The 26619-nt window shown below is 44.0% G+C and overlaps 1 protein-coding gene across 2 annotated transcripts in view; it reads right to left on the bottom strand.

The window, feature by feature from the left end:
• The window catches only part of TNPO3 (transportin 3), a 55063-nt gene that overhangs the window by 11196 nt on the left and 17248 nt on the right, over positions 1-26619 (bottom strand). The window contains exons 8-22 of one of the 2 annotated variants that reach the window (XM_040413501.1): positions 23420-23566; positions 22989-23096; positions 20069-20160; positions 19685-19824; positions 19232-19423; positions 18189-18280; positions 14867-14943; positions 14700-14760; positions 14455-14595; positions 13703-13819; positions 13506-13600; positions 11890-12046; positions 4554-4721; positions 4240-4352; positions 3403-3497 (exon numbers count right to left, since the gene is read on the bottom strand). In XM_040413501.1, the coding sequence (XP_040269435.1) occupies positions 3437-3497; positions 4240-4352; positions 4554-4721; positions 11890-12046; positions 13506-13600; positions 13703-13819; positions 14455-14595; positions 14700-14760; positions 14867-14943; positions 18189-18280; positions 19232-19423; positions 19685-19824; positions 20069-20160; positions 22989-23096; positions 23420-23566 (1761 nt within the window). In that variant the 3' untranslated portion in view covers positions 3403-3436. Of the gene's footprint in view, positions 1-3402; positions 3498-4239; positions 4353-4553; positions 4722-11889; positions 12047-13505; positions 13601-13702; positions 13820-14454; positions 14620-14699; positions 14761-14866; positions 14944-18188; positions 18281-19231; positions 19424-19684; positions 19825-20068; positions 20161-22988; positions 23097-23419; positions 23567-26619 lie in introns of both variants that reach the window. The other variant, XM_040413500.1, reaches the window with a different exon arrangement.

Below are 26619 nucleotides of genomic sequence, written 5' to 3' on the forward strand. Positions count from 1 at the left end.
CTCAAGTCAGGGGGGCTGACTGGGTGAAAATGGAGGTATGTCCGGGTTCAGCTCTGAACCCGGACAACCCCTTTAATATTCCTCTCTTTGGCTACATGCACACGACCGTATGTGTTTTGCGGTCCGCAAAAAAAAAAAACGCATGACATCCATATGCAATCTGTTTTTTTTTTTTTGCAGATCCATTGTGACAATGCCTATCTTTGTCCACAAAACGGACAAGAATAAGACATTTTTTGCGGACCCATGGAAATAAATGGGTCCGCATCCTAGCCACAAAAAAAAAATGGAACGGAAATGGAAACAAAATACGTTCGTGTGCATGAGGCTTTAGGGTATGTCCACACAGGGGATTTTGAAAATCTGATACAAAATACTTTGCAGAATAACTCATTTATTTTTTAGAGCGCTTTTCAGGTTGTTTTTTTTACGCTGTTTTAAACCAATACCAATCAGCGGACCCAGGAATCCTATACACACGGCGAGCTAAGTACTCTCTATTGACTAATAGTATTGTTCCTTACTTGCTGGCGCCGGCATACTTGGTAGTGTCTGATGCTGGATGAGCGCCCAGTATGTGTTTTTACTGAATTCTTGGTATTCATTGGTCCCCTGATGACCTGGCCCATTGCCAGTGAAACGCGTCAGACAAGTTTATATGATATATGTTTGTCTGTCCTAGGGTGTGATTGGTCTTTAAACTCTGACGAAGCTGGGCAGTCACCATATTGCCTACAAGGGACACCAAGGGACAGACAGAGAGGGGTATTTGTGTTCACAAGTGAAGATTGAGGGATGTTTTAGGGGAAGAGACCCAGTATCTGTCTCCCTCTTTTATTGTATCCCTTTGTTTCCGAACTCACCCTCTGAGGACTATCTTTCGAGGTAGTTTTGTTTGACTAATTTTTTGGGCCTATCATTTTAACATATGATGAATTAAAGTATTTTTTTAAGGTTTTCCCATTACTCAATTATTGTTTTTCATAACTTGGGTGCCATATTTATACAATTGGTGTGACAGGCCACGTTTCTGGTCAAGTCATTTATTTCAATGGGAGATTCAGCACAGATTCCGCCCCAAGATAGATCATGCTGCTTCTATTTTCCCTGGAGGTTGAGGGAAATTTTTTTTAAATAAAATAAAATAAAAAATCTGGCTGGGACCTTGGATGAGAATGCTCGTCCTAACTTGCAGGTACTTCAGGCACTAGGAAGAGCAAACACCCAGTGACAGGACAGTGACCACAGCTGTTACAGAAAGCTGGTTAGTCACACCACCTATGACAGAGACAGTCACAGCTGTCCATATCTGACAATCGCTGTGATTGGTCAGTCAATCCAGACTGTTAAGGCGCCTATTTCCACTCCAATCGCCTCAGTTTTGTCATTACCGTGACAGTGCTGAGGAGATCCAGTGTGTGTGTGCGCTATAAATCCTCAGCAGTGCACTCCTAATTGCTGAGGAGATCACAGCCATTCCTTAGAGCTCCCTGATGTTTGGGGAGCTGTGTGACCAGTGAGCTGTGCCTGCCCTTCCCCCTTAGCTGCAGTTAACCCTATCAGCTGCACTTAGTCCCCCTCAGTGCTGTGTGACCTGTGAATAAAAGGCAGGAAGCAGGCTGTAAGTGTATTACAGGAAGTTATACACTTACAGCCAATGCATTACAATACAGAAGTATTGTTATGCATTGTAAAGGGGATCAGACCCCCAAAAGCTGAAGTCCCAGAGTGGGACAAAAAAAAAAAAAAGTTACGAAAAAAAAAAAAAGTTACAAAAATAAAGTTTTACATTAAAAAAAAAAAAAAAAAAGTTAAGAAGTGTCCTTTTCCCTAAATAAAGTTAATGAAAATAAAACAATAAAAATCGTAAAATATAGAAAAGTAGACATATGTATCGCCGCGTCCGTATCGACCGGCTCTATTAAAAAAAAACTAAAAAAACACATGACCTAACCTCTCAGATGAACACCGTAAAATAAAAAAATTAAAATAAAAAAAATATTGGTGTAAAAAAAAAAACATTTTTTGTCAACTTACATCACAAAAAGTGTAATAGCAAGTGATCAGAAAAATCATATGCACCCCAAAATAGTGCCAAACCATAAACCCATGCCATAAAAAAAATCCTACCTAAGACAATCGACCCAAAAAATAATTATAATTATAATAATAATAATAATAATAATAATAATGGCTCTCAGACTATGGAGACACAAAAAAAAAAAAAAAAAAAAAAATTTTCTTTTTCAAAAATGCTTTATGTAAAATATTTGGTATTGTCCTGTCCGTAACAACCTGCTCTATGAAAATACCACATGATCTAACCTGTCAGATGAACATTGTAAATAACAAAACATACAAACTGTGCCAAAACAGCTGTTTTTTTTTTTACCTTGCCATTTAATATAGAGCAATCAAAAATCATATGTACCCTAAAATAGTACTAACAAAACTGCCACCTTATCCCGTAGTTTCCAAAATGGGGTCATTTTTGGAGTTTCTACTCTAGCGGTGCATCAGGGGGTCTTCAAATGGGACATGGTGTCAAAAAACCAGTCCAGCAAAATCTGCCCTCCAAAAACCATATGGCGTTCCTTTCCTTCTGCGCCCTGCCATGTGCCCGTACAGCAGTTTACAACCACATGTGGGGCGTTTCTGTAAACTAAAGAATCAGGGCAAGAAATATTGAATTTTGTTTGGCTGTTAACCTTGCTTTGTTAGCAAAAAAAATGGATTAAAATAAAAAATCTCCCAAAAAAGTGAAATTCTGAAATTTAATCTACATTTTCCTTTAATTCTTGTGAAACACCTAAAGGGTTAACAAAGTTTGTAAAATCAGTTTTGAATACCTTGAGGGATGTAGTTTCTAAAATGGAGCCATTTATGGGTGGTTTCTATTATGTAAGCCTCACAAAGTGACTTCAGACCTGAACTGGTCCCTTAAAAAGTGGGTTTTGGAAATTTTCTGAAAATTTTCAAGATTTGCTTCTAAACTTCTAAGCCTTCTAACGTCCCAAAAAAAGAAAATGTAATTTACAAAACGATCCAAACATGAAGTAGACATATGGGAAATGTAAAGTAATAACTATCTTAGGAGGTATCCCTATCTGTTTTAAAAGCAGATAAATAGAAATTTTGAAAATTGTGAATTTTCCCAATTTTTGGTAAATTATGATTTTTTTCTAAATAAAAAAGAAATATTTTTGTTATGAAGTACAATATGTGACGAGAAAACAATCTCAGAATGGCCTGTATAAGTAAAAGCGTTTTAAAGTTATTACCACATAAAGTGACATGTCAGATATGCAAAAAATAGCCTGGTCCTTAAGGGGTTAAACTACTGGTTAATAATGCCACAATACCTAACCTGGCAGAAAACTAGGTCCAAAACTAACAACTCACCGTGACAGTCAGGCTGGGTGACGTAGGAGAACAGCTATCGGAATAACCTGGTGAAATCTCTCAGAGCCCAACACACCTGTTTACATTCCTCAGCACTGGAAGAAAGACAAAGGACAGGCAGTTTAGTACAGGGGAAACAGGTTCCTGCACCGAAGTAGGTCAGAGATAATGTCATACAATGGCAGGCCCACAAACTAAGCATTTTTAAACGTTTTCTAAGAGGCAACACTGTAGAAATATGCAATATTAAAGAGGACCTGTCACCGCTCCTGACATGCCTGTTTTTATTGCTTCATGCATCCCCCATGTAATAACAATTCTGGAGCATCTATTCTTATGGCTCTGTGTTGTACCGTTCCTTTATTATTTCTACTAGAAGTTATGAATGAATTGCTAGCAGTCTGCAGTAAGGGTACAGAGGGGAGGTAACCAGTTAGAGACTGCAGGTGCATACCCCCATCTATCCAATCAGTGCTGCCATTTTCAGACTGTACAGGTGCACACCCCCAACTGGTTACCTCCCCTCTGTACCCTTACTGCAGACTGCTAGCAATTCATTCATAACTTCTAGTAGAAATAATAAAGGAACGGCACAACATACAGACATAAGAATAGATGATCCGGAACTGTTATTACATGGGGAATGCATGAAGCTATTAAAACAGGCATGTCAGGAGTGGGGACAGGTCCTCTTTAACTATGGAAATAAAGGTATGATGTAGTGCTCCTGTACATGTGTACAATTCTACCAGAGCATCTGTCCCTGTCCAAATAGTAAGACACTGGCACCTGTGACATGTCATACATCTTACCAATGCACAGTGATCTTCCTCTCACCTTGTGACTTGCTTATGAAATTCTGTTAACTGCTTATGCGTTACTGTGATAGCACCCCCTGACATCTCCTTTGGTAAACTCTTCAAAGATGTTTCCAGCCACCTACAAAATGTCTGAAAGGGAGAAGTTTCTCATTTACCTTCCCGATCAGAAAAAGCTAATTATACAGCACTTACCAAAGATCTGAAACAAGAAACGTTCCCAGTATATTAGAAACTAGATGGAAGTCAATACAGATGGACTCTTAGTCACCACAGTAGCCAAACCCATATACTCCAGGACTACTAGACAATCTGAGCAATGGTTTTCCTTACCGGCCTGTCAAAGGTCATAATCTCCCAGACGACTTCGGCCACGTCAGGCAAGGTGTAAGGTGGGAGACAGAAACAGCACGAATGTAGAAGCTGACTGGTCAGCTGCTGCCCAAACTGGTTCAGCACCTGCTGGATCAGGTCCTTCCGTACCTCAAAGTTTTCTTCATGCTGGGTATCGAGACAGAGGAGACAAGACGTGAAAGGCTTCCCCTGCTTTCTCTGATGGGATCCAATCCCATTCTTTTGTCTTGTGATATAGATATGGGTCTGTATGAATCACAGTACCGTATAATAAAAAATGCTAACTAGTATTTCTATTCCTCAAGATGTCTGCTTATTGTCAGTGAATGGAAACTTTTTAGGCTGGGTACACATTTTTGCCATATATTTTTTCTGCAATGAAACCTAAGATTTTGCACCAAAAATATGGTGCAATTGGGTGCATCAAGGTCTCTGGTAATCACACACCTAGCCAGAAAATGGATTTGGCTTGGTGGATTACGGGGCATGGTATAATATGCAACATTTCAAGCCAAAATTGCACCACTATTCTGGCATAAGATTCTACCTCAAACCAAGCTAACCAAGTCAGAGAAAAGTGTCCATCCCTGCACCAGATGTATCATCCGGCCTGAGCCCCTGTGATAAACCTAGTGATGGTCTAGACAGCCTGACCAAGCTTCATCCAGCAACAGGCGTCGTGAATCTGCCCCGCAGACGAGCGTGCCCGAGGACTACAGACGTCACTTAATAGTTAAAATGGCAAAATCTTGCCTAAGGCCCAATTCTCACATCAGCGTTTAGTCAGCGATTTCCATCAGTGATTGTGAAGGTATAATTGAATGGTTTTTAGCTCACAGACATGAGGTATAAGGGAAAGAGCCGCTCCTGGTTTTGGCTCACAATCACTGATGAAACATGTACATCACATGGAGCAGTCTTCTAAAAGCCTATCTATATAAGGCTTGGAGTGGACTATACAGTTTGTGTCTCTTATGCGTTTAGTATGCGTCTGTTCCCCCCACTCCCAGTGTCTGTACTAATTCTCCTGATGAGCCTCGTCTCCCATGAAGTCAGGGCTGACCCACACCCAGCTTTCCTTCGTTTCCACGTTGTCTGTCGGTGGCTGAGGAACACAATCTCCCTTAGTGCCCGGACCAGCAGCTTCAGAGGGGCCTTTCCAGCACTTCTCCCTATCTCCTTCCCGGAAGGATTTTTATGGATGGAAATTCGGGAGGAACAAACGTACAGACACCATAGGTAGAACGGTCCGTTAAAGAAAGACATGCTGCTTTTTATTCACTATTTACAGGATAGAAGATTAAAAAGACCTTAAGCATAAAATCATGTAGCCGTTCGCCTGCACAACCGGTTTTGCCACACGGCGTCTTCACGGGCTGTGGGTTCACAAACACAATTCCTTCTTCTAAAACACCCGTCCATCCCCCTTTAGACGTAGCTCTGACTCCACCTCAAATTAAACAATTAGCATCCAGCTCCACATTGAGTCTTTTTCTGGGGTAGATGTCTAAGGCCACTTTCACACGAGCGAGTTTTCCGCACGGGTGCAATGTGTAACATGAACGCACAGCACCGGCACTGAATCCTGACCCATTCATTTCAATTTTCATTTTTCACACATCAGTTCTGCTTTGCGTAAAAAACGCAGCATGTTCTATATTCTGCGCTTTTCACGCAGCCCTGGCCCATAGAAATAAATGGGGATGCAATGCGTTTTTCACTGATAGTTGCTAAGTGATGTTGGTTGTTAACCCTTTGTTTTTTATCAAAAACGTGAAACACACATCAAAACGCATTGCACTCGCGCGGAAAAAACTGAACGCAATCGCAGACAAAACTGACTGAACTTGCTTGCAACATGGTGCGCGTTTTCCTGAACGCATCTGGAGCCAGTCACGCTCGTGTGAAAGAGGCCTAATAGTATCAAGCGCGCCCCCCCAATGAAACATTCCTACCACTTTCATCCCTTTTGGGCTTTTATCATGCTTGTCAGCAAAATGTGCCGATACATTGAGATTTTACTCCCTTTTTAATATTCCTTATGTGATCTCCTAGTTCTGCCTGTTCTCCCCATGGACCCTCCAAGGCCTCATGCACACAACCAATGTCGGCTGGTGCCTGTATTGTGGCCTCACTTGAATAGGTTCCGCAATACGGAAAGTGCGTTGTGGAACAGAGGCACGGAACCCCACTGAAGCACTACGGAGAGAGGTGCCGATACTTGTAATCATTCAAGAAGCTACACGAATACCCTGTGCCTAAATCCCCATTGCAGGACCGGCCGCCGCGTGAGTGGAAAGTTACAGCGCTTGACCCGATACAATAAGGAAGGGCCGCACGTGTCAAACAACACTACCAACGTGGGAGACTAGACGGACATTACCTGTAAGATATCGTTCCATACCAACCTTCGTCCAGAGTGACATTGGGGTGGAAGGTAGGCACAAGGTAGGATCCTTCCAAGTTATGCCGGCATATATCTATAACATTTAAAGAGAACCTTTCACCCGAAGAAAGTATGTAAACTCACCATAAAGATGTGTAGAGCGGCGCCCAGGGATCCCCCTGCACTTACTGTTATCCCCGGGCGCCGCTCCGTTCTCCGGTTATAGCCTCCGGTATGTTTGCAGTTAGGCTCCACCCAGTTGAGCCTGCCGCGGTCTCCTTCTCCTATGCTGTACCACTGGCCAATCGCAGCGCTCAGCTCAAAGCCAGGCTATGAGCTGAGCGCTGCGATTGGCCAGCGCTACAGCATAGGAGAAGGAGACCGCGGCAGGCTCAACTGGGTGGAGCCTAACTGCAAACATACCGGAGGCTATAACCGGAGAACGGAGCGGCGCCCGGGGATAACAGTAAGTGCAGGGGGATCCCTGGGCGCCGCTCTACACATCTTTATGGTGAGTTTACATACTTTCTTCGGGTGAAAGGTCCTCTTTAAACTGACAGTAGAGGAGTTCAGCGGGACGCCGCTGTTACTTCAATAGAGCGGGACACCACTTCAAGCGATTTTTACCGTTGTGGAACAAAAGATCTGCAAAACTGCAATAAGATATCATTCCAATATTCTAAGTCAGTAATAAGTGAAGTGCGATCACCCTACAAATTTTACATTATATTGGGATCGCACCATCTCGATACAGTTATAGTATCGCTACATCCATACCAGCAGAAATATTGATGTATGGAGTGGACTTTGTTTAAAGTTTCATTAGGGGTCAAGTACTAGTCTAATATTGGTGTTCCATGCTGCTATCTATTCTGAACATATTAGCCACCATATTTTAGGTTGAATATTTATTGCACTTGTTGTTTATTTTATTCATTTTATTATTCATCCACTTATTTACAATCACTATATCATTTTATTATATATATATATATATATATATATATATATATATATATATATATATATATATATATATACACACACACACACACACACGATGGTTCCAGCATCCTGAGAGTGCCCAGTTTTTTCTAGATTTGACCTCTACAATTTAAGTGGACAGGGCGAGTCCTCTTTACTGTGAGCACCTCTATTAGCCAGAGTTGGTCCTGTGCGCTGCATACGTCCTTATTTTATAAAACATGTTTCTCCAATTTAGACAGCCAGCAGTGACTATTTATTATGATGTGGAAAAATGACAAAATTGCCTTAGGTATTGAGGATATAAGGAATTGTGACAACTTAAAGGGAACCTGTCACCTCCCAAAACCATCCCAAGCCGCCAGCAGTGTGTTTCTGATGATGCCTTTCTTCCTGAAGGCAGATGCAGCAAAAGTACTGAAAACGTTCTTTAATACCCTGCCCGGCGCGCTTCTCCACACATGCTTGAAGTCAAGGAGGCAGCGGCCTTCTTGCTTCAAGTCACGGTAACCACGCCCCTTCGCTGTGACTGACAGCCGGCTGTTTGGCTGGCTTTGCCGAACTCTCTGCATGAACAAGGTCCACTCCTCGTATTGACCTACACCATTGTGATAAACACCTCCCCTATAATTAGGGATTTATCTTTAAAAGGACACAAATAAGCAATGTACTGTTCACCACTGATGAAGGAACACGAAGCTCCGAAACGCGTTTGGTTCTAAAGAAGAGACAGTACACGTGGGACTAATAATATCCCTGAGTTGAAATACAGGATCATAAGCTACCATTTTTTACAGCTAAATAGGAGCGCTCCTTGCTTTCACGGTCCAGCCAGGCATTCCGGAGCAGGAAGGATCACGTGGGACGCCAAGAACAGCGGAGGTATCAAAGGCATAGAGGCTGCAGCTAATACCCAATACTCTGCACACAGGCTCCGCGACCACAGGGAAGGACTGGTAACCTAACCATTTGAATATCAATATCTATTACAGCGGCGATTGCAACAATTACAACCCAGTGGCAACAAGTGAAGTAGCAACAGTTAACTGACTACCATCGATCGCCTGTATGTTCTTTTGAAGAGGATATTGATTATCCAGAATATATCATCGATACAGAACAGCAGGTGTAATTCAGTGAGGTTTCCAATAAGAACATGACACTCACAGAGCGCTGCTGGCCCTTTGTTTATTTTAATAACTATTGATTTGACTTTCATATTGTGGTCCATTACATATAGTGATAAACTGAAATGGTATGCTGTGGAATTACCATGTATTAACTAGGATATTCTAATAGAGATCAGAATATATTATTAAAGGGAACCTGTCACCTCCAACAGACATGCCAAGCCAGCAGCAGTACCTTAGAGTAGCCAGCAGCGTGTTTGTAACGATCAGATGAAGCAAAAGCTGTAAAAACATTCTTTAATCCCCTGCCGGCTTGGGATGTTTGTTGGAGGTGACAGGTTCCCTTTAATAAGGTGCATGTGCAGATTACCCATGAGGTCTGACCACCAACTATAACCTATATGAAATTCTGACATTATATGGTGAATGGTACACGCGCACTATCTATATATCTGACTCATCGGTTTGAAGTTTTTGCTTTTATAGCTTTTTCTGATATACATTGTATATACAGTATGTGTTTTTTAAGGTCTAAACAGGTATTATACATTTTTTGAATAAATGATTACTATTTTTAGTTGATACATTTCCCTGCATTACCCAGATAGTTGAGTGCCCTAATTGTTCTTTGTTGGCAGTGGGTGTTGCCAAGGGAGGGAGCGCCTAATCTGTTAGTTCGTGCTGGTTCAGACACTGTATCCATTTACAAATAATAGAATAAGCTCTATATTTTTGCAGTGCGGAGGCACGGACAGAGAACCCACAGAAGCACTCCATAGTGCTTCAGTGGGGTTCCGTGCCTCTGTTCCACAACGCACTTTCCGGACCCATTCAAGTGAGGCCACAATACGGGCACCAGCCGACATTGGTTGTGTGCATGAGGCCTTGGATTGTCCGTGGGGAGAACAGGCAGAACTAGGAGATCACATAAGGAATATTAAAAAGGGAGTAAAATCTCAGTGTATTGGCACATTTTGCTGACAAACCTGATAAAAGCCCAAAAGGGTTGAAAGTGGTAGGAATGTTTCATAGTGAAAAACATTGGGGGGGGGGGGCGCTTTATACTATTAGGCCTTTTACACGAGCGTGACTGGCTCCGGATGCGTTCAGGAAAACTCGCACCATTTTGCAAGCAAGCTTTTCCACGCGGGTACAATGCATTTTGATGCGTTTTTCACTCTCGTGATAAAAAACTGAAAGTTGGCAAACAATATCTCCTAGCAATCATCAGTGAAAAACACATCACATCTGCACTTCAGTGAAAAATGCATTGCATCCGGAAGCCCCATTCACAGGGCTGCGTGAAAAGAACAGAATATAAAACACATTGCGTTTTTCACGCAGCGCAGAACTGATGTGGCCTTAGATAGCTACCCCACAAAAAGACTCAATGTGGAGCTGCATGTTAATTGTTTCATTTGAGGTGGAGTCAGAGCTACGTCTAAAGGGGGATGGGCGGGTGTTTTAAAAGTAGGAATTGTGCTTGTGAACCCACAGCCCTTGAAGACGCCGTGAGGCAAAACCGATTGTGCAGGCGAATGGCTACATGATTTTATGCTTAAGGTCTTTTTAAAGGGGTTCTGCAGTTTAAACAAACTGATGATCTATCCTCTGGATAGATCATCAGCATCTGATCGGCGGGGGTCCGACACCCGGGACCCCCGCCGATCAGCTGTTTGAAAAGGCTGTGGTGCTCCAGGAGTGCCACAGCCTTCTCACCATTTACTGCAGGCCCAGTGACGTCACGACTAGTATCAACTGGCCTGGGCGCGGCTAAGCTCTGTTCACTTGAATGGAGCTTAGCCCCGGCCAGGCCATTGATACTAGTCGTGACATCACTGGGCCAGTGGTAAACAGTGATAAGGCCGCGGCGCTCCTGGAGCGCAACTGCCTTCTCAAAAAGCTGATCGGCGGGGGTCCCGGGTGTCGGACCCCTGCCGATCAGATGCTGATGATCTATCCAGAGGATACATCAGTTAAAACAAACTGCAGAACCCCTTTAATCTTCTATCCTGTAAATAGTGAATAAAAAGCAGCATGTCTTTCTTTAACGGACCGTTCTACCTATGGTGTCTGTACGTTTGTTCCCCCCGAGTTTCCATCCATAAAAATCCTTCCGGGAAGGAGATGGGGAGAAGTGCTGGAAAGGCCCCTCTGAAGCTGCTGGTCCGGGCACTAAGGGAGATTGTGTTTCTCAGCCACGACAGACAACATGGAAACGAAGGAAAAATGGGTGTGGGTCAGCCCTGACTTCATGGGAGACGAGGCTCATCAGGAGAAGTAGTACAGACACTGGGAGTGGGGGGAAAAGATGCATACTAAACGCATAAGAGACATAAACTGATCAAACACGGACCAAAGCACTGACAAGGCCTAAGAAACAAATACAAGTTCATACTTTCTTCTATTCCGTTTACAGTGGCTTAAATCATTTTGTGCTGTAGTTGGAAAACTTAATTTGTACAATCAATTATAGCTGCAAAATAAGGAATAAATAATTCTAAGGCTCTGTGCAAAAGGAGCACATATATAAAATGTAGGGGATAAGATTTGCTCACAACCTTGGCACTAAATGTATAGTTATAGGGTACGACCACACAGCGCAGTCGCGATGTGGTTGTACCCAAAGAGTCCTGCTGGATCCCTAAATTTTCTGCTTGATTCTCCTATGAACTACATTTTTATATAAAAAAAATGTAAAAAATACAACACATACATGAAAAGCATTATTACAGGTCAAACACCATAAAAGGAAGCTGTAGGGCACATACTGGAAAAACCATCCAGCACATGGTAACAGACTGTGCAGACTTACATCATTGGCCACCCCAGTATGGACAAGATCACGGAGAAACTTCATGACACTACAATTGGCATCTCGATGGTCTAGTGAAGTGGCAGCAATAGCCCACTGCAAAACATGCACCAGCACCTGACTGCGCAGCAGGATAATGGGACATCGCTGAATGAACCTAAGAGAGCATATACACAAGGTGACCTGGTGAGTGGAAAATATTGCTTAGGCGGCTTCACACTGGGGGTCCATTCCCCAGTATACCCTTTCCCCTACAAGTGGAAACCAATCTTAGTCCTTAGGGAATGCTCCTCCCTGGGACCCATTGCCACTTTTTCTTTCCAAATAAGACAGTGAAAGAAGCCTAATCCCCAAGATGAAAGACTTACATTAATTACACAGTTGGAAAGAAAGCAACTCACAATTAACTGGCCAAAAGGGATGAAATGAGGGTAAGGAGTCGCGCAACATATAGGGTACAACTACCCTCAACAGGTCTCACACAACATATTACATAATGGCAGTCTATGGTGTCACACTGCGTTTTTTCTTTTGCGACTGTCGTGTTGCAGTATGACACTATAGACTACGGTTATAAAATATGTTGCACAACATTACAAATGTCGTCATGTAGCCCTAGCCTAAGAGTCCCAAAAAGGGGAGAAGAATGTATGTACACAGTAGGGCTGCAGCTAACGATTATTTTAGCAATAGAGTATTCTACCGATTAATCGAGTACTCTTATAATAAAGAATTAATTAATAGACTGTTTTCCTTTATAAAAACTCAGACACCCTGCCACCAGTCCCCAACACCCTTTGTTTCCCCCAGTACCATCAGCACTCCCCCCCCCCCCCCCCCCCTTGTGTCATCGTCTGTCTGATCCCCCCCCCCCCCCCTTGTGCCATAGTCTCTGATCCCCCCCCCCCTCGTGCCATCGCCTCTGATCCCCCCCCCTCGTGCCATCGCCTCTGATCCCCCCCCCCCCCCTCGTGCCATCACCTCTGATCCCCCCCCCTCGTGCCATCGCCTCTGATCCCCCCCCCTTGTGCCATCGCCTCTGATCCCCCCCCCCCCTTGTGCCATCGTCTCTTGATTCCCCCCCACCCCCCTTGTGCCATCTCTCCCCCAAGGCCAGGCCACAATTCCGTGCGTCCGTGGTTTAACTGTCCGCGAAAGCCCAGCCTGCCCTCCTCCTGACACACGAAGTGCACCGAGTCATTGGTTGCTATGACACTGTGCACTCCAGGCATCCGGCCTTAGCCGCGCCCCCACCCCCTTGGTGTCACCAACTTACGTTTCTAGCAGGGGCGCCGCCGACACTCGATCGTTGCTCTGGGTCTGACATACAGCACGTCAGGTCACGGCGAGCACACGTCAGGAGGTCAGTGCAGCGCGGGACCATGGACGTGCTGTGGAGTGTCCGGAGGCCCCCTGCTGGAAAGGTGAGTATTCCGAGCGCATTGCAGGCCAACAGGAGACCACGGAGCGGGAGTAATAGTAAACGCTTCACTCCCGCTCCGTGGTCACATGACACAAACTAATCCTCAATGCAAAAAATTTGCATCGAGAATTATTTTGTGTCGAATTACTCAATTTAATCGAGCTCTCGTTGCAGCCCTAGTATACAGCATTACCTTGTTAAGAGTCGGAAAAGGTCATCTACCGTATCTGGGTGGTTACGAAGCCCATTTGGATGCTCAAGTAGTTGAAAGGTAGGAACACAAAGAGCCTGGTATTAAAAAGAAAATTTTAGGCAAGTATAAAGCAAAACCATCAACATAGAACACGTGAAGCAGAAGAAAAGAAGCTTATTCCAATCTCTGAGACTCACCTGCAGCATATCAAGCAACCCTTGCTGGCAACCTTCTTCCATCCCATACTCATCCACGAGAATGCTGCCCAGGTACAGGAAGCATGAGTGTTGGTGCATCTGGTACACATTTACCATCTAGTGAGAAAATACAACTGTAACTCAGATCAGGAAATCTGATCATGTGCTGCTTGGGGACATGTCACCGCTGAGGCCAGTCACTGGATGCGACGGCACAGCAGGTGACCATGTCCATAATCCAGTCAGAAATTAACTATCCAGGGACTGGAAGATGGACAAGCAGGAGCCAGGGTCCAAGACTGGAGCAACCGGGGTGCAGGCAAGTAAGAGACTTTAATTAAGTCATACACAATAAGGGCCCTATTACACGGGCAGATAGCGCAGGCGATTGTAGGAAGGGAAGAGTTCCCTCCCGCCAACTGCCTGCTCACTAGAGGAGGAGACCACTGCTACCGTATGACATACAACGATCTTCTAAGCATAGGGAGGAATGATCACTAATGCATCACTCGTCCCTATACTGTCTCATTGTTTGCCGGCAGCAGAGCGTCTAATACACAGAGCGACCTGCCACCGGCAAAACAGGATTTTTTTTTTAATTTTTAAAAAGATCCCGAGTTTGCTTGTTCGTCGGCAGTATTACACTGCCGGATGACCGCTAACAATAACAAATATTTGATCAGGTTGGTAAGTTCCACTAAGCCTGTAGAACAGTATATATACTAAGCTGGCTGTTGGACCCCCTACAATACCTGAGTTACAAGAGGCTGCAAAAGAGCAGCTGATCCTTTTCCAACACATCGCACAGCAAAACGTAGACATCGACAACAGCGCTCCACAATGCGATTGTCCGCTCGGTGCTTATTTAACGTTTCCGACATCACAGGCCATATCTGAGCATAGATTAGAAATAATGGCTAAGTAATAAACACCACAGTCTGCAAGCGCCAAAAACAGAACCACACCGAGAACTGCAAGCTCGTCCTTTGGTACTTACTTCTTGAATGACTTTCTGACATGGATGAGTCTGCCCATTTTCCACTGTGGGAGAAGTATGCCTTTAAAAAACAGGAAGAGTCCAAGCATGACTTTCAGTCCAATTCAATATAGGACATCTACACCTATCAAAATATGGGTGGGTGAAATGACTAGTGACCAGCTTACCTGAATATAACTGCCAGTCTGTCCAGAAACAGTGTGGGGTCAGAAGATAGACCATTGTTAGGGTCTTGAGAGAGAAGCTGGGCAAGAAAGAAGACAACACATCTTAATGAGTAAGGCTCCATTCAGGCGTCCGTAGTGCATTGCGGATCCGCAATACACCCGCCCGGCAGCCCCATAGAAATGCCTATTCTTGTTCGCAATTGCCCTCTTCTCTTGCGGAGCTGCGGACCGGAAGATCGGGGCCGCACTCTGGAAATGCGGAGAGCACATAGTGTGCTCTCCGCATCTCTTCCTGCCCCATAGAGAATGAATGGGTCCACACCCGTTTCGGATAATCGCGGAACGGATGCAGACCCATTCTACGGATGTCTGAATGGAGCCGTAATGTTCAAATTATTGGAGAGCCAGTAGTTCTATACCGATCTCAATGTACTGAAGTGTAATACCACTAGAATCGAGCAATCACAATACAAAGACCTACTACAAGTGACTGATGAGTTACTTCATTTAGTATGAGGCTGGAGTCACTAGAGCATAATATGGACATATCTGTCTGTATAACTTACAATTGCTATGGCCCAACTGACCTGAACACTCTAGATCTCTATAATTCTCAGAGTTCAGGCCAGACCGTACATAGGGGGCTAATATGGATAATAAACCGATCCGTATTATGCTCATGTACAGTCTGCTTCAAATTTTGTACTGGTTAGAATGGGTGGCAAAATCCTCTTAATGACTACTATTATTGGGCAGACTAGATGGGCCAAATGGTTCTTATCTGCCGACACATTCTATGTATGTTTCTATACAGAATGATTCACTGTAGATGCGAGTGACCAAGATTACATTTTCCTTCCCTTTGAATCTTAAAGGGGTTGTCCAAAGATTAAAACTTATACCCGGTCCACAGGATATATCATTGGGCATAAGTGTCTGATCTATAAGGGTCCGACTGTGGGATATCGATATCCACAAATCACAAGCATGAGATCCTGTGCCCCAGTATGAATAGGGCGATAGTCTTACATGTCCGCTGCTGCTCAGTTTATATCCATGGAACTGCAGGAGATCAACGAGCACTTTTCTCGCATCTTGTCAGACCCACTGTGCATGCTTATGGCGCTGCATTCATGCAGAGGACACCCAAGTTCATGATGGTGCCAGCAGTCAGACCGCCACTATCTAGAGATATGCTCTTATGATGCGGCCAGGAGAAAAGTTTTAATCTCGGCACAACATCTTTAATAACTTTGGGCCTCTCAATCCATTTACATACACTACTCACAAAAAGTTAGGGATATTTAGCTTTCGGGTGAAATTTATGGACTACAGTGATATTATGTCATGAAAGTAGGGCATGTAAGTAGAAGCAGCAATGGTGATTCTAATCTCAAACAATTCATTGAAACAAAAGCCCACACCAGTGGTGGGTATACCGCCACAAAATTGTCAGTGTCTCAATAACTTGTCATGTGGCCTTGAGCAATAATTACAGCTTGACAACGACGTCTCGTGCTGTTCAGAAGTCAACTTATTGTCTGCTGAGGCATGGCATCCCACTCTTCTTGAAGGGCGGTCCTCAGGTCATTGAGGTTCTGGGGTACAGAGTTACGAGCCTCTACATGGTGACTCAGCTGATCCCATAGGTTAGTGGTGGTGAACCTATGGCACGGGAGCCCTCTCTGTGAGCACCAACGCCGTGGAAAAAGTCTACAGTGTACCAATATGCCTTAGACTTTTCCCGCCATTTATCAGCGCAGAGCGCACTATGAACGGCACAGGCAGCGCTCTGAATGTAGACAGGCTATTATATCTAAATGATAAAGTACATGGAAGATATATTATATTGGACTGTAGTATTCAGATTAAATGGCCATGTTGGCAATTTGTGATAAATATATGGGTTCTTTCTGGGTTACAGTTTGGGCACTCAATCTCTAAAAGGTTCACCATCACTGCCATAGGTTGTCAATGGGATTCAGGTCTGGAGAAAGTGCAGGCCACTCCATTTGAGGTCCCACAGTCTCCAGCTGCTGTTCCCTAATGAGGCGAGCTCGATGAGCTGGTGCATTCTCGTCCATGAAGATGAAATTAGGCCCGTGTTCATGTAGAGACACAATGACTGGATTAATGATGTTATTCAAGTAGTATGGGCTTGTCACTGTAGTATTCACAAAGTGTAGGGCATTCTGTATTGACTAGACACACCTGCCCACTCTAACACCACAACCACCACCAAAGGCTCGTCTGGTGACAACAGTGGCTGATGCATAGCGCTCTCCTTGACATCTCCAACATCGTTGGCGGCCATCATTTCTGCTCAGCATAAATTGACTCATCAGTGAACAGCACTGAGGCCCAGTGGTCCTTGTCCAGCGTAGATGCTCCCTGGCCCATGCAAGAAGATGACACCTATTGTCAGGTACCCTTACAGGTTGTCTAGCACGCAGACCACGCTGATGTAAACAGTTCTGAATGGTCTGAGGGGACACTTGGTTGGCTCTCACATGCCTTAAATGTACCTGGAGTTGTGTGGCATTCATCATCCGTTTCTGCAGGGCATTGTTCACAATAAAGCGTTAAAGGGGTTGTCTGGGTTCAGAGCTGAACCCGGACATATCCATAATTTCACCCAGGTAGCCCCCCGATGTTAGCATCGGAGCATTTCATGCTCAGATGCTGTCCCTTGTCCTGCTCAGGATCGCTCAAGGCAAGGGATATTTTATTTACAATAATACACTGCCGGGCAGAGGCTGTTCGGTGACGTCACCGGCTCTGATGGGCGGGCTTTAGCGCTGCCCTAGCAGTTTTACAGGCTAGGGCAGCGCTAAAGCCTGCCCATAAGTGCCGGTGACGTCAGCGGGCTCACTGCCTGGCAGCCCGAAGGAGAGCCCGGTTCGTCACCGGAACTCCAGAAAATGCCTTTGCCCTGCGCGACTTCGCACAGGGCAAAGGAGAGCATCGGAGCATGAATTGCTCCGATGCTCAAGTCAGGGGGGCTGCCTGGGTAATATTGGGGCTATACAGCAAGGTGTGCAAAAAGTGCTGAAACATTGAACGGTTGGACATGTGCACTCAAAAGTTTAGAGAAGGTGACATTAAGTTAATCTCGAAAAGGTTAGAGTGAATTTTAGGCTCATCCTGAAATTTCACCCACAAGCCAAATATCCCTAACTTTTTGTGAGATAGATAGATAATAAATATATATATATATATATATATATATATATATATTAGGCAAACCAATAAAAATTACATATTCTACTACTACTACTAAACACAATCCATAATTATTCGATATACTGAACCATTTGCTCACCTTTTTCAGTGATTCAACCTGGACAGAACACAGCTCACTCAAGCACTCTGAGATCTTATCCAGAGGCAGACGTGTCAGGACTAATGCTGTGCCTACAGACGGGTAGAGAGAAGGGCGTGGGTGTGACAAAAGAAATACTATTTTGTTATGATGTAATTGATGTGCAATACAGGATATCCATTTTTTTTTCAGCGAATTCAGCAAGCTTTTTTGATCTACTACACAGATAACAATGGGTCTGTGGCCCGCATTTGCGGCCAAGAATACTACGTATTGTGTCTTTTGAGGAACAGAGTGCTTTCGACCTCTGTATGTCCTATTCTTGGCCACAAATGTGGACCACATACTTACTGAAGTAAATAGGTTCACAAAAAAAACAAACCAAAAAAAAAAAAACAACTGATGCAACACGGATGTCATCCATATATTGCAGCCCACAAAATACATAGTCGTGTGAACACGCCCTTCAGCTCCAATATATGAAATCAATACAAATAATGGAACAATGCACATTTAAATGGGCTGTCTGAAATTTTTATACAGATTACTTTTCCTCCCCTGCTGATTAGTAGTTTGAGGAGGCCATGGTGCTTCGGTTAACATCAAGGCCTCTTCCAAGGCCAGTGAAGTCATGTTCATTGATCACGTGGCCTAGGTGTAGCTTCAGCCCCTTTCAAGTGAATGGGGCTGAGCTGAAATAGCAAGGACAGCTACTATACAATGGACACCACTGTGCTTGGTAAGCTCCAAAGAGGCTGCTGCCACTTCTAAACAGCTGATTGACAGGAGGGGGGTTGGCTAGGTGTCGGACCCCTGTCAATCTGATATTGATGATCAATATCAAAACCTAAAAAAAGGGACTGTTGCTAGGTCCTCACTTTAACCACATGATTGGTGATGGATGTGCAAAGAGACAGTTACATGTAAGGTCTGTATTCTTCTAGTAACTTTTGACATTCTCATCAGTCTCTTATTTTCTTAATCCTGGACAACCCCTTTTAATCTTTGCTGAGCAAAGGAGGCTAATCCTCCTAACTTCTCACCTTTTAAAAGTCCCACAGAGGCCTCGGGTGGCAGAGTAAATGAGTCCAAAGATTTTGCAATCCCCAGAAGTCCGCTAAAGTGCTGTGCCATGTGGTCTCTACACACAGAGCAAATATTCTGGATGGCTTTGGCAGAGGGGGAAGCCAAGGCTGGCTGACACAAGCCTTTCATAAGGTAAGCTAAAACAGGATCTACAATGAGAAATGTATTGTAGATGGTTATAGTCAAGCATGCTGAAAAAAAAATATACAAAACAAAGAAAGCTTTGAATGAATAGTCAGGTACTGGCATGAATTTACCATATACGTAAGTAATCGGATCATATGCATAGGTGCACCTGTAGGATCTCAAACTAACCTTTCAACATATAAACTAAGTAAGACGACAGATCATATGCTCTTATAATACAGTCAAAGCTATATAAAAAATAAAACATGGGTTTAAAGACTCACCAAGAAACTGAGGATTTCTGTCAACTACTTCGCTCATTTCCCCTACCAGTTCAATGCTAGTATACCGCACAGCAATATGCACAGATTCAGGAAGCCTGACCACACCTTCTAATACCTCAATTAATGTCGGGTTTTTCTCCCTGAAAGAATAAGAATGAAATTAAGCTATGGGACACAAAGTAGATTGACACACCAAGATCTGGGAATCAAAATAAATAAAATAAAAAAGCCTGTATGACGAGATGACATTCCCTTTTCATCCACTTAAGATCATTCGCTACTGATCCTCATGACGCCAACACATGGTATTATTATACTACAGAAAGTTGGTTTCCTTTTGACAGTACACTGGAGATTACCACATACATGCAGAGGAATACTTACGGGTCTACACTTTTGGCAATGGAGGCCATGATGAACAACACTGCCTCTGTGACTTCCCATGGCGGATTACCGTCTTTCAAGGTGGAATACAACTGCAGACAGAATAAAAACACAAGATTAAGGCTACATGCACACGAACGTTGTTTGTTTCCATGTTCGTTCCGTTTTTGTTTTTTTCTGCGGATAGGATGCGGACCCATTCATTTCAATGGGTCCGCAAAAAATGCGGACAGCACACCATGTCCTGTCCACATCAGTATGTCCGTTCCGTAGCCCCGTACTGTGGAAGGCATATTGGGGATCTCTCAATTTTTAAAAAATTATTAATAGGACCCACTACTCCCCACACAAGAACAGACCCACAAATAAGACAAAAATGTTTTTCAAACCAATCACCTCCACTAATACTGAGCTAGACTAAGTCAAGTCACTGGGACCACCAGAAAATCAAAGAGCAACATTTCTCAATAACTGCCCAGGGCTCCAGGGTTTTAAAATAATCAAAACCTTTAACTCATATGTCTAAAAATGTAGAAGTCAAAAGGATATTTTTGGTCTATTGCTGCAGTTATATGCAAGGGGCTAGGCAGTCAATGACATTCAGCGCCATGTCTTTCAGTAAAGGTGGTCTGTTGCGGTGATGCAGTTACATGACCAACCGATGGCTCACTGCCAAAGCATGTGAGAAGAAAGAATCAATGGAAAGTTGGTTAGCCCTGTGCTGTAACCAAATTAGGGATGGGGAGGAAGGGCACTGTGGTAACAACAGGTGGGGTAGGTGACGAGCAGTGTTTAGGCTTTAGGAAAACAGGGAGGACTTGCTGACTGAAAAAAGTGACTAACAGTAAATTATGGAAAGAGGAAGCAGATCTGCTGTGAAATGGGAAGGTATGAGGCTTTCTGTAACTACTGAGGCTCTGCCTGACAACTAGGAACAGTCAGGTCCATAAATATTGGGACATCAACACAATTCTAACATTTTTGACTCTATACACCACCACAATGGATTTTAAATGAAATGAACAAGTTGTGCTTTAACTGCAGACTGCCAGCTTTAATTTGAGGGTATTTACATCCAAATCAGGTGAACGGTGCAGGAATTACAACAGTTTGCATATGTGCCTCCCACTTGTTAAGGGACCAAAAGTAATGGGACAATTGGCTTCTCAGCTGTTCCATGGCCAGGTGTGTGTTATTCCCTCATTATCCCAATTACAATGAGCAGATAAAAGGTCCAGAGTTCATTTCAAGTGTGCTATTTGCATTTGGAATCTGTTGTTGTCAACTCTCAAGATGAGATCCAAAGAGCTGTCATTATCAGTGAAGCAAGCCATCATTAGGCTGAAAAAATAAAACAAACCCATCAGAGAGATAGCAAAAACATTAGACGTGGCCAAAACAACTGTTTGGAGCATTCTTAAAAAGAAGGAACGCACCAGTGAGCTCAGCAACACCAAAAGACCCAGAAGACCACGGAGAACAACTGTCGTGGACGACCGAAGAATTCTTTCCCTGGTGAAGAAAACACCCTTCACAACAGTTGGCCAGATCAAGAACCCTCTCCAGGAGGTAGGTGTATGTGTGTCAAAGTCAACAATCAAGGGAAGACTTCACCAGAGTAAATACAGAGGGTTCACCACAAGATGTAAACCATTGGTGAGCCTCAAAAACAGGAAGGCCAGATTAAAGTTTGCCAAATGACATCTAAAAAAGCCTTCACAGTTCTGGAACAACATCCTATGGACAGATGAGACCAAGATGAACTTGTACCAGAGTGATGGGAAGAGAAGAGTATGGAGAAGGAAAGGAACTGCTCATGATCCTAAGCATACCACCTCATCAGTGAAGCATGGTGATGGTAGTGTCATGGCGTGGGCATGTATGGCTGCCAATGGAACCGGTTCTCTTGTATTTATTGATGATGTGACTGCTGACAAAAGCAGCAGGATGAATTCTGAAGTGTTTCGGGCAATATTATCTGCTCATATTCAGCCAAATGCTTCAGAACTCATTGGATGGCGCTTCACAGTGCAGATGGACAATGACCCAAAGCATACTGCAAAAGCAACCAAAGAGTTTAAGGGAAAGAAGTGGAATGTTATGCAATGGCCAAGTCAATCACCTGACCTGAATCTGATTGAGCATGCATTTCACTTGCTGAAGACAAAACTGAAGGGAAAATGCCCCAAGAACAAGCAGGAACTGAAGACGGTTACAGTAGAGGCCTGGCAGAGCATCACCAGGAATGAAACCCAGCATCTGGTGATGTCTATGCGTTCCAGACTTCAGGCTGTAATTGACTGCAAAGGATTTGCAACCATTTATTAAAAAGTGAAAGTTTGATTTATGATTAGTATTCTGTCCCATTACTTTTGGTCACCTAACAAGTGGGAGGCACATATGCAAACTGTTGTAATTCCTACACCGTTCACCTGATTTGGATGTAAATACCCTCAAATTAAAGCTGACTGTCTGCAGTTAAAGCACATCTTGTTCGTTTCATTTCAAATCCATTGTGGTGGTGTATAGAGCCAAACATTTTAGAATTGTGCCGCTGTCCCAATATTTATGGACCTGACTGTAGAAGCTAGGTTGCAACGAATGTTCAAGTCCATGGGAAAGACAGAGATAGCAAACATTAAATGTGGCAGCATGCAAGCATAATCACTGCTCCAGTCATACTGCCCCAGAATGGGGATGTGAGACCCTCATTCCAGTAATCAGTGAAGGTCCCAGAGATAATACATTTATCCCCTATGCTATAGATATGTAATGAATGGCTTTCGTGGTATAACCCCTTAAAAACGATAATTTTGTTCATCTGAAGACTCACTGTCCATAAGTTATGGAAAAGCATTAGCACAGGGTAAGAGTTTTTGCTCACAGATATTGTGAGATTACAGGAATTATACAAACACACCTGAGAGAAACACTCCACAGAGCCCACCAGAAAGATCAGGTCCTTCACTAGATCAGAAACTCGCATGCGAAATTCTCCAAAATCATCTGTGTCCTCAGGAACTCCCTCCTAGGAAAGCAAAAAAGAAACTGAGTTGAAGCCTAACGTCGGTCTTAGTTTCCCCCCTTGCGCTGCCCTAAGATATGTCTAATGTATGACGAGACGTGTGGCTCATCATAAATTAGGTGCCGTTATGGCCGCGACATGCCCCAGCTCCTCCCCTGTCCCACCTAACTGACGAACATGGTGTAAAACCGGACGTGCAACAAAATATAGGTCGCACAGCTGGTTAAAAAGGGGACTTTTTTTGACTAAAATAGTTGGAATTCCCTTAGTAAATGTGTCTTTGGAGCTACATCTGTACCAATAAATTAGCTAAAAAGGTTACTTACATGATCTGGATCAAGCTGACAGTGGCGGGCTAAAGCATGCAGAAGCCTCTGGATGTATGGTTTAAAGATACTGTGCAGCACAGCCTCATTTATTTTGTAAAGATGTTCACCCAGCCTATACCAAAAGTTAAATGATATTTCAACTACCTGCAGGACAAAAAAAAAAAAAGAGATTATATATAAATATATATATATATATATTTATATATATATATATATATATATATATATATATATATTTATTATATATATATATATATATATATATATGTGAATCTATAATACAACACATATTGTTTGCAACTCTAGGCAGAACTCCATCCAGTCATCCCTGGATCTAAACCTTCATGCACAGGTCTTCTAACTTCAGCTCACAATGCATTTCTCCTGCGCATTTTCCTCTTGTGCTAGGAAAGCTCTTGGCACCTACGCTAAATGTACCCATAGCTTCCGGTTTTAGACCAAAGGGGATCTAAAGAAAAAGGGATTTTTGGGTTAACCTGTAAGAGCATTTTTTTGCCGAGATCATTGAGGGACACAGAAAACCGTGGGTATAGCCGATGCCACTAGGAGGCAACGTTGACTATACCCCTCCTGCAGACACTGGTAAAACGTACAATCAGAGAAAACTAGATGGGTCAGAACTGTGAAAAGTGGGACCCATCTTTAAAAAATAAAATAAAATTGTGTGGGAGCCGAGTCACCCAATGAATGTAGCGAGAAAAGGATTTTACAGGTTAGTACAAAACTCCCATTTTCTCATTTGTGTCACTGGGGGAAGGGGGACGGGGGGACGGGGGGACGGGGGGGGGACGACGACACAGAAGAACGTGGGATGTTATAACAGTACTGGCGCGGCCCCGACAAGCCCCCGCTCCTCCCCTGTCCCACCCAACTGACGAACACGGTGTAAAACTAAAATAAGACAAGGGTGAACCCAGCCTCACTGAGCAATGCTGAATGCCATCCTAATACTAGGAATGAGGGTAGCCCTGGACACCACATGAAAAGGGATTAGACCAACAGAAGTGTGAACGTACACGAATGGACTGTCCTCACATATACTTGTTGAATGGCAGAGATCAAATAAACAGGCGACAGAGAAAAGACTGCGCGGAGATTACAAATGGAGTGGAGTGGCCACATAGGGACCCAGATGGTCCAGCCTGTTGGAAGAATCCACCCACTGGGGGCCGGCCCAACCACTTCCCCAGTAAAAAAAAAAAAAAAAAAAGGCCCAGGACCATCCTTCAAAACTATAAACCTGGTAAGTCAGTAGTCCCATAAGATGGAAGCTAGCATTGTGCTCCAAAATGCCTGGAGTTTGCGAGGAATTCTGTGGCAACAGAAAACACCCTACTGTCAGTGTCTGAGAACTTTGTCAAGCTGAGACCCCTGGGCAGACATATGTAGGGAGACTAAGCCAGATGCCCAGGGGGCACCACCACTGAAGTGGGTAAGATACCTGCCCTAGGGAAGGCACAAGTCTCCCTATTGCAGGGTGTAATGCAGTTACTTGGTGAAACTCTGAACAGTGTAGTCTTGTCAAATACAATGTCTAGTGACAGCAGAATCACTCCACCATTGAAGGGAATAATGCTGATGTCTGGTACACTGCAGTACCGAAAAGACCGGTCAATCATGGCACCTAGTGATAGCACAATTACTCGGCTTGTTGAGGGAGACCTGAATAGGCTTGTAGATAGAGCATCTAGGGACACTGCCTAATAAAATGGGGAAATGCATAATAAATGGTTTGCAAATAATACAGAGGATTATACTTTTGTATAACCACAGGAAACCGACCATGATGTGGTGGCTGCCCCTGTTGAGGGGAAAAAGAAGCCCAACACCCTGCTATTCCAGAGCTCCGGGACCTCACTGAAGGCTGCAGAGAGGTTACTGAGCATAAGCTACAGCTTAGGTAAAGGGGCCGGGATCTCATGACCGAAAAAGGAAAGAACTTTGGCCCAGTAGGAAGAAAAGAGCAGTGGCTAGATCTCATCCAGATTGCCAATGAGGGATTCCTTGAGCAAGTGGTCTCAGGCTGCACAAGGAAAGTGCGGCCTCCAAATTAGGGTGAAGACACCTGTGGCACAAAGGTGTTGACCCCAGGGAGTGAAGAACTCTGGAACCACCACCTCCCACAGGCATCGCACGTGGGGACCAGGCAGCCAGAGCATGCATCCTCTGACCGCTAACCAGTACGTCACAGGGATTAGCAACCCCTCCAAGCTGGCCAGATAGATTGGTACGCTGGGGACAGCAAGAAGAGGAAGGAGTGAACCAGTGAGGTGGGAACAATCCATACTCAGCCTTCTGTGAGACACTTCTGGGAAGTGGGGTACAGAGGGGACAAGGCTGGGGCAGAAGAATACTTACCTTCCAATGTCACCTCCATCTGCTTACTGCCCCTTGGGGAGAACATCTACACTGGACAGTGGATATTACATGCGAGGTGACACGATCGCTAGCAGATAATGGTGGATTTATGATCTGCTGTCCCTCGATGTTTTCTAGGGGTAGGGAATTGTGGGTTAACAAAGGTTGGAACTGTCCGTGTTCCTATAAAAAGGATGAATGAAAAAAAATAACCTACATAGTCTCCTACAGATACTAGGCTCAAACACTCATGGAGTCATTTATTAAGACCGGCGTTTTAGATGCCATTCTTAAAAAAAACCTTGCGCTGGCACATGATGCGCCCAAGTTATGTAGAGGTGCCGGCCTTTACATAACTTAGGCGCATCCACGGCCAGACTAAATCTACACCAGCTCCCTTGCCAGCGTAGATTTAGATCATCTTCTATGCCTAAAACCGGCGTGGAAAATGATAAATGAGATGGCCAGCCGGCCCAACCGCTTCCCCGCCCACACCATGCCCCCTTTCTTAGACCTGGAGTGAGCAGGGAAAAGTCTCAGATTTGGTCTCTAATCCCCTTTGCGACTTAATCTACAACAGAAATACGCCAAAAATTGGCATATATCTAATAAATGACCCCCTCAGCTGGTGGGAGGAGCTTATTTTATTTCCCCCCCCCCCACACACACACACTTCGTGTCGCCTCCTATTGGCAGCAACTAAAATCATGGTCTTCTGTTTCTCCCCCAGTGACACAAGGCAGGAAAAAAAAAAACCATACCATATGGTTTTTAAACATGGGCACTTATGGGTGACATGCTTATTTCTGAGGTTTGCA

Source organism: Bufo bufo, chromosome 1 (assembly GCF_905171765.1).
Source record: "Bufo bufo chromosome 1, aBufBuf1.1, whole genome shotgun sequence".
In the NCBI taxonomy this organism is placed as follows: Eukaryota; Metazoa; Chordata; class Amphibia; order Anura; family Bufonidae; genus Bufo; species Bufo bufo.